The sequence below is a fragment of the Alligator sinensis genome, unplaced genomic scaffold, assembly GCF_000455745.1.
Source record: "Alligator sinensis unplaced genomic scaffold, ASM45574v1 scaffold647_2, whole genome shotgun sequence".
NCBI classification, from domain to species: domain Eukaryota; kingdom Metazoa; phylum Chordata; order Crocodylia; family Alligatoridae; genus Alligator; species Alligator sinensis.
The window spans coordinates 3,730,986-3,739,402 of NW_005841832.1; the positions used below are offsets into that span (position 1 = coordinate 3,730,986).

Here is an 8,417-nt window from a genome sequence, read left to right on the forward strand (position 1 = left end):
CCTCCCCTGCTGCAGCTCAGGGTTGGGCTGGGAGGGCATTGTCAACCATGGATGGTGCACAATGAAGCCAGGGCCTGCAGGCAGATGAGATATGGCATGTGGTTTCCTGGATATGGCAGAGGCCTCAGTGGATGTTGCTTAGAGATTGGATGTACTCAAGGACAGATAAAGACATTGTTGGTTCCAAGAAGTCCCTCCCCAGTCTCACTTCCTTTTTTGTGGTTTCCTGGGTCATCAGGCTCAGTGGGACTGCTGACCTGGGTTAGATAGAGAGCCTGAGTGGCCCTCACTGCCCTCAGCATGTCTGCTCTCACCAGCCTCTTCCTTGGTGAGTATGGGATAAGGACACAGCATGTGCCCATGGGGATCTGACACCAGGGTATGTATCTGTGAGGGTTCTGAGACTAGACTGCATGCCTATGGTGGGGTCTAAGACTAGGGTTTTGCGTGTGGAAGGATCTGAAATGAGGATGCTTACTGTGTGGAAAGAGGTTGAAGATGTCAGGTCAGGGTGTGGGACCTCATTGTTGGAGGGCTGTTCCAGGCAGTGCTGGGCTCAGACTTCACAGTTCCCTGGCAGGAGTCCTTGAATTGTGTTCCCATACCACTTAGAACAGTATCCATGCAGCAGCATCAGGGATCTGGGGATACAGATGAGAAGGGGAATTGTTTGCTCTAGTTACTAACAAGCTGTCTTCTTTCCAGGCTTCTGGCTGGCCAGGGAGGGTGGAGTGTTGAGACGTGAGTATCATCAGGGTGTACTGGGGGAGGGCAGGCTTTGAGGAGGGGAGAAGAGAAAAAAGTTCACCCAAACCCTGAATTTTGACCCATGAACTGACCCCACAGGAGTTGAGAACAGGATCTGGTGCCTGGGTTCCCTGTAGTCCCAGGGGTAGGCTTGTTTTCTCTGCTCAGTGCTCATCTGGGAGCTAAGGAATGGGTTAGAAGTTAAATGGGGCTGGGGCTGTGTCTTCCCCATCTGACTCTTGTTTCTTTGTGATGCAGAGTCCCCATTACTCAAAGTCTTAATCTCTGTGAGACCCAGCAGGGTGATAACCCTGGGAGGAAACGCCACCATCCAGTGTGACTGTCAGTGCCCAGGAAAGAGTATACAGCTGTTGAAAAATGATATCCCCTTCCGGGAGCTGCAACTTCTTAGGAATAAGAATCAATTCAACTTCAGCAATGCTGACCGGCAGGATGGAGGGAACTACAGCTGTCAATACTGGCCTAACAACAAAGGAACCTTTGTTGGAAGTGAGCACTTGAAGATCCTTGTAGCAGGTGAGGGACCTGGCTTGGCATCCCCACTCCCAACCTCACACCAGCCAGGCCCACAGAGGTCATTGCACTGGTGGGCCAATGCTCAGAGCCAGGCTTTGTTCTGAGCCCTGGGACACAGCTGAGGGGCCGTGCAGCTGAGGGGCAGGGATGGAGGCAGTGGGAAGTTCCCCAGCCAGGGGAGAAGAGCAACCCCTGTTGATTTTCCAGCACAGCACAGAGGGGCTTCCCAGGTACAGCCCAGTTCTGGTGGTCAGAGACTAGAGCAGAACCCAGCACAATGATTTACTTCCTGACTCCAGCATAGACTCCAGGGATAATCCTGGGAAGTCATATAACCATGTTGTGCCTCAGTTTCCCTGTGCAATTGGTTCCAACCCTCCCTGTGCCCTAATCAGCCAGACTCCACATCCCACCAGGAACCAGACATGGACTGGGAGTGTTGAGCTGCTCTCCCCTGCTGTGCCCTTCTACACCTCCAGTTTTGCCACTCCTGAGCTGTGCTGACAATTCAGGTCTGTCTGTAAACAAAGAGCACAGCCCTGTCCCACTGGCCAGACTGTGTGAGATGTTGTGTACCTGCCCTTGGAACAGCAACTTCTGGCCCCTTTGTGAACAGGTCAGTGTGCTGGGTGGGTCTATGGGCCTGACCTGAAGCAGGGTAAAAGGGTGCCACCAGGCTAGATGGGCCCATGGGTCTGGTCCCTGGCAGCAGAGCAGGCTAGAGGGATGCTGGGCTAGCTAGTCCCATTAGATGCATGAAAGGTTCCTATGGTAGTAGGTATGGAAGTTCCAGGTTGGGGCTGGGTCAGTTTTGGGGCAAGCTCAGGGGAACCTCAAGGTCCTTGGGAAAAGTATGTGGAGAATCTCTTCCCTGGCCCCTCTCTCTGTTCCATCACTGACATCCTGGCCCTGGGGTCTGTGTCTGAGGCAGATAAAGGCATGATGGGATCTAATACATGATTCATTTAATTGTGCTTCCTGCTATGCCACATATGCATTGCAGGAGGTGTGATTGTGGGATCATGCATCAGATTCCATTGTACCTTTTTGCTGGTGTGGGGAGACCCCAATCCCAGGCTCTCTCTGTACTGGCAAAAATCAGGTTCTCACAGCTGGGAGCCCCACAGGCCCCAGTTGAGGGGCTCCCAGCTGCAGAGGCACCCCACACCCCACCAGAGATGGCTGCTGCAGCAATCCCCCCTGCACTGGGGATGCAGGACACTCCCAGGGCTGAAGGATTACCACAGGCTGACCCCTCCCAGCCTAGGACTTTTCCTGAATCCTAGGGGCAGGGGATCACCCTGCTGTGATCCTCTGGCAGAGCCCTAAGGATCACAGCAGCCATGATCCCCAGGGCCTGGAGGGTTTCACACACCTGCAAGCCCTAGCAATCATGACAGCCACCCCCCAGTTTTGGGGATTGTGGCTGTGTCAATCCCCAGCGCTCAGGGCTTACTGCTGGGCATGGTACACCCCTGTGGTAGGGAGCCCTGTCAACTGATGGAGCTCTCAGTTGCAGGGAAAACCCTGCTACATGTGCAAATTAAGGCCTGATAACAACCAGCTATAACATTAATGCACATTTTTGAAGTCTGACTTTATAGCTGGTTGGAGCTTTTATTGTGTGATAGCTATGTTGCATGTGTAACTGGCCTCTAGGTAATTGATCAATTAACTAGCTAATTTGTGCAATACCTGTAATGTGTAGAGGGGGCCTCACTGTCTGTCTGCTTTCTACTGTAGACCCCAAGTATCCGAAACCCAGCCTCAATCTGAGCCCAAGCAAGAAGCTCACCTTGGGGGAAAACGTGACCATCCAGTGCCTGGGTGGGCCCCAGGATGTGGAGTTTTTCCTCTACAAGGATGGAAACATGACCCTACTTCAACCCATGGCGCCAGCTAGGAACATGGCTGAGCTGTTTATCAGGAGCGTGCGGCAAGCAGATGGAGGGAGATACCAGTGCTTTTATCAAAAGAAATCAGAACCATTTGTCTGTTCATATCACAGTTATCCCATGCAGCTGGTGGTGATAGGTGAGTGGCTCTGTGTTCCTTCCCCTAGCTTTACCCACAGCCAGGCCCTCAAGGGACGTCCATGCTGATGGGAAGAGGCTCAGAACCAGGCTCTGGAACCCAGCAGAGGGCCGGTGTCACTGAGGACTTGGGTATAAGTCACAGCTGGAGTTGGGTATTTCCTATCCAGATGGTGCAGGAGCTCCTATAGCTCCAGAGCAGAGCCTGGGTGTGGTCCAGAGCAGGGGGCTTTCTCAGGGGCATGGTCCATGGGGCTGCTCTATGGATGTAGTCAGTGCTCAGGGGCTGCCAGGCTGGGATCTCCCCCAGACTTACTGGTGGCAATGTGTGGAGTCATGGAGGGGCTCAATCACCAAGTCAACATTTTAATCCCTTCACTCTGCTTCCTGGCAGTGGGAGATGCCGGGACTCCTTTCTATCCCAGAAAGATAAAGATGAATGAATGAATGAATGAGTGCCTAAAGAGGGATAGGACAGGCTGGAAGCTTGTGGGAAGATAAATGCTGGGGGGAAGGGGAAGTGCATGGTGACTGGAGAAAGACCCAGAGAGGCTCAAACTAGAGGGGACCATTGTTCCTTCAGTTTGACCTTGTTTGTTACTGGTGCAGCCTGGTCTGTACAGAGACCAGGACTGAAATCATCATGTTGGGTATAACTCACCCTGCATGTGGACATGGGAAGTTCAGTAGCACTCACCTTTGAACACAGTAAATTGGTGACAAAGAGCATCCAGTTATTCAGAAATCAGACATTTTATGCTGGAATTGGAGCCTTTTATTCCTTTCTAGAATTACTTTGAAATTACACCATGTACAGGCAATCCCCACTTAGTACTCGTAATTGGTTCCTGAAAAACTGAGTATTAAGCGAAACGAGTGTTAAGCGAAATGGAAAGTATTTGATGACCCAAGATGGCAACCACAATTGTTTTTAATGACCCAAGATGGCAACTGCAAGCGTTATAACGAAACTCATTGAACGCTAAAGTGAAATCAGGTATCAATTCCAAATGAGTGTTATAGCAGAATAGCACTAAGTAAAACAGCGTTAAGCAGAGGTTGCTTATATAGACATCCTCACACTTTATGGTTTGTTCCCTGTTTCCCAGCAGACAGTACTGACAGAGAGTCTCTGTATGCAGAACTAGGATCCATGGGCAGCTCTGCTCTGTCTGTGGTCCTGGAGAAAATGAGTCAAGCCTGGGTCACTGGGTTGTATTCTGTCCCTAGGGAGGCAGGCACAGTGTATGACACAGCAGCTGCTGCCAATGCAGGGCAGATGGGGGACTCCTATGTTACTGTCCCTGACTGCAGACACCAGCCTGGCATCCTTCTTTCCCCTGTTCAGCACCGGCAGACACTTTTATTCCCATGGGGGGAACCAATCTGGCTCAACATGGAACTGCCCCAGGGAGCATGTGGATAGGTCCTAGGGGTGCTCTTCTCCTTCTCCCCAACATTTGTCCTGCCACAGGCCTCCAGCCCCCTCTATCTTTCTTCAGTTTACATGCCACCAGCCATGGGAACAGGGTGGAATGACCAAGGGTGGGACACAGATACTGGTACATTATATTGGATGGTGTATGAGCTGGGCTGAGACCCAGAAAACTCATTTCATACACTAAAGAGCATTCTTGATTGGGTGTCAGTTTGGTTTGATTAATGGGCCTGCCAGAGATTAGCCCCTCTGAGTATCCATTGAGTATGGTCAGTGCCAGGGAGACCTCTGTGCAGCACACAAACCACCCCTCCAAAAACAATGTGTAGGGTTGAGGAATGGGTTATGGACAGTGTTTGGGGAAGTGCGCACTGCCTGCAGACTCCACTAGAAAAATGGGCATCACAGACCCATGGACCAGGTCCAGCAGTTGCAGGGCATTCCCCTGGGAGAACAGGTGATTGCACAGAGACCCCAAGAGAACAGCCTGGGGGACCTCTGCAAGGCAAGGCCCCCCCTCTCTTTGCCCCAAGTCCCCCTGGCTGTATGGGGAAATAGCTGTGTGGGTGGGGGTCCACCATGGATGGAGGATATAGTAATATGCTTTTTGGGTATGTTGTTGTTCTGGATAGGAGGTTTGGTAGGAGCTCATGTGGGTTCATGCAGGAACAGAGGGGCCAGGGGTTCCCATTCTGGGGTGGCCAGAGGGATATGGGAGCCCCTCTGGTCCCAGCTGTACTCATTCCCCCTCCCTGCCCCATTGGAGTAGCTGCTGAGTAACTCTCCCCTCCCTACTCTCTCACCCCTAGATTACACCCTGGACAACATCATCCACCTGGGCTTGGGTGCCGGGGGCCTGCTCCTCCTGGTGTTCATTGCAGTAGAGGCCATGTATGACTGGCAGAGAGGAGAGTTCTAGCCAAGCTCACACCTTTCCAGCAGCAATCACTTACCCTGACCCTGCTACACCCTGATGGAGCCAGCACTTGGGAAGAGCAATGGTGTCACCATAACCTGCAGCACTGTGACATCGAGTTGTAAGGCAGAGCCAGAAGGACTGGTGCATTTGTGTAACTGCCCCTACCTCTTCTCCACTGCCCCTGGATGTAAGAGGCACAGGGATGGAGATGGGCTCTTTGGATGGGTTTTGCCAATGGGAGCAGGACAGAAGCTGTGTGCCATCCAGATGCTCTATGGGGAGAGGTCTGAGTGCCCCCATGGGGGCTCAGACTTCAAGGACATGGGGCACCCTGGGTGCTGCACTCCAGCACAGGTTCTGACCTGCCCCTGTGCCCTCTGGAAAAGTGTCAGTACAGCCAGACCACAGAAGACGTGGGAATGTAGTGCAGCAGTCTGAAGGCTCTTAGGGATCATTCACAGACCACGGCACCACCTGTTCTAATGTCCATTCCTGGCCTGGCTCCCTCCACAGCTTCTGCCCCCATGGGCTGCACTCAGCCAGAGCAGCAGAGGGCAGCCACATTGCCAGCTCTCCCAGGAGTTTCTCCAGTCTCAGGAGATCTGTTGCTTCCAGTAAAGACCCAAATCTTGGAGTCCTGGGAGTCTAGATAAACCTAGGCTTTGGTTTCAAATCCAGAGTCTGTTTCAAGTCCACATGGCTGAGAAGAAACCTCCCCAGAGGCTTCCTTCCCTTCCCCCATACAGCTCTGAGAGCAGGCAGGGAAATATATAATTAAAATCACAGGAATTAGAGTTCAGTCTCATGATTTTTGGTGGCTCCAGATCAGCAGTGCTGTAGGGGGAGGATGGGACTGTGGGGAAAGCAGCAGGGTTGGGCTCAGGGCTCTGGGGTTACTCTCTGGCTCAGCCACAGACTTGCTGTGCGTCTATGGGCAGGACTTTGTATCCCTCTGGGCCTCCACTTCCCCTTTGTGATATGGGGAGAAGAGCCCCTCCTCAATACATTCAGGCCAGGCGCTCCTCGGACATGGAACTGGCCCAGGTCTCTGTGTGTGTGTGCCCCCAGCTCTAGTCTGTATTCCCTCAGCTGCAGCTCTTCAGCCCACTGGAGTCATTGCTTCCCCAGTCACCTGCCACATTCAGAGGGGAAATTCTTGATGAATCTTGGGAGACCAAAGGCCCCAGGAGGGCAGCGGTCACTGTGAAATATGTGAATGTGTTGAATTGGCACATGTGAATCTAAAGTTGTGTGTATACCTTTACTTTATGTCTACACTACATTATAGTCTGTGCCTGATAGCTTGGCAGCCCTTTTTCCCAATTTTGTGGCTGGAGTCTATTATTTGTGAATGCCTTGGACAATCATAACAACCAGATATGAGAATAGGATCCCATGAGTTGGGCATGTATTAAATCACCTAGAAGAATTTGCTTTAATTTTTAATGCTTCAAATCTGTTGGAACCCAAAATGGCTGCTTATATTGAAACACCTGGGGCTTATGACAGCACCCTGGAGGACTGGCCTATGTATATAGAGTAGCTGGAACACAGAGGGTTTTTTTGTTTGTTTTTGAAGTAATTGAGATTGCCCCACAGAAACTTGTAGTTCCATTACTGAGTCTAATGGGAAGAAAAATGTATTGTTTACTGTGCAGCCTGCTTATCCTAGAAAAGACAGCAAGCAAAACCTTTGAGGAATTAATGAAAATTATCCAAGAGCAGCTGGCACCTAAGTCACTGGTTATTGCAGAAAGGTTAAGGTTCCATAAAAGAAACCAACTTGAAGGTGAATCTATTTCCTCTTTTGCCACACATTTACAAAAATGGCCAGAACTTTGCAATTTAAGATGGATTTAATGAGGCCCTCAGAAATAGGTCTGTGTATGGGTTACTTAATGAATGGTTAAATGTGACAGTAATGCACCTCACAAGTATTTGTGGGAGCTGTCTCTCTCACATGTCTGTGTCTCTCTCTACAAAATACCAGGTGCTGCCACTGATGGGTCAGTGATGTCCATGGTCACCCTGTCCCCATGTCATCAGGAGTGATTCCAATGTTCAGCTCACAGGTACTAGGTTCTGTGTGTGCCAGTGGGTCCCAGCCCTGACCCTTTGTTACTTTGTTCCAAGTGTCCCAGAAACTCATCCCAAACTCCATTTGCTTACTGTGCCCACCCCAGCGTAGAGAACTCAGGCTCCTGGCATGATGTTGACCCCTCTAATCTGCAGTTTGTCTCCACTCACAGGGTTGCTAGGATCAGACCACGCAGAGAAGAGACTCTCCCCAGAGCAGGAGCCATTCCCCTAGGAGGCATCTGGAAGGGCAGAGATGCCTTCACAAAGCCCTATGTTGCCCCTTCCTGAGAATTCTCCAGCTGCTTCCATATCTGCCTGCTGAAGGAGCTGCCTAGGTGCTGGGGTCTGCCCTGTTAGCTACAGCTTTGCACTGTTCTTGCTTTGTCCCTAAGCGAAGCTGGATCATTAGAAGGCACAGTGCTTTGTCCTTCTGCTGTCTTAGCATTGCATCTATAATACTTCTTGATGCTAATAGTGGAAGTATGTTGAAAAGGACATGCTAGATAAATAGTTTTTTCCATGCCTAGTCAATGTCTGTGGAGTCCTGTAACTTGACTCACACTGGAGCATGCGCAGAGGGTGAGAGAAAAGAAAACGTGCAATGTGTGAGGTAGAAATCAGAAGCATTGTCACAATTTGGAGACAAGGATGGGTGATGGTAATA

The 8,417-nt window shown here is 50.9% G+C and overlaps 1 protein-coding gene across 1 annotated transcript; it reads left to right on the plus strand.

Annotated features, from left to right (window-relative positions):
* The first annotated feature begins 251 nt into the window (after positions 1–251).
* On the plus strand, positions 252–6,457 carry LOC102381849 (T-cell-interacting, activating receptor on myeloid cells protein 1-like). The gene is made up of 5 exons (XM_014517340.1): positions 252–328; positions 706–741; positions 1,006–1,284; positions 3,028–3,318; positions 5,565–6,457. The coding sequence occupies exons 1-5, from the start codon at positions 301–303 to the stop codon at positions 5,672–5,674; spliced, it is 744 nt and encodes a 247-aa protein (XP_014372826.1). The 5' UTR covers positions 252–300; the 3' UTR covers positions 5,675–6,457.
* The last annotated feature ends 1,960 nt before the right edge of the window (positions 6,458–8,417 follow it).

Coding starts and splice junctions, on each gene's coding strand:
- LOC102381849 (XM_014517340.1), top strand. CDS start 301: ATGTCTGCTCTCACCAGCCTCTTCCTTG. Junction 329..705: donor TCTCACCAGCCTCTTCCTTG/GTGAGTATGGGA, acceptor TCTTCTTTCCAG/GCTTCTGGCTGGCCAGGGAG. Junction 1,285..3,027: donor CTTGAAGATCCTTGTAGCAG/GTGAGGGACCTG, acceptor TTTCTACTGTAG/ACCCCAAGTATCCGAAACCC.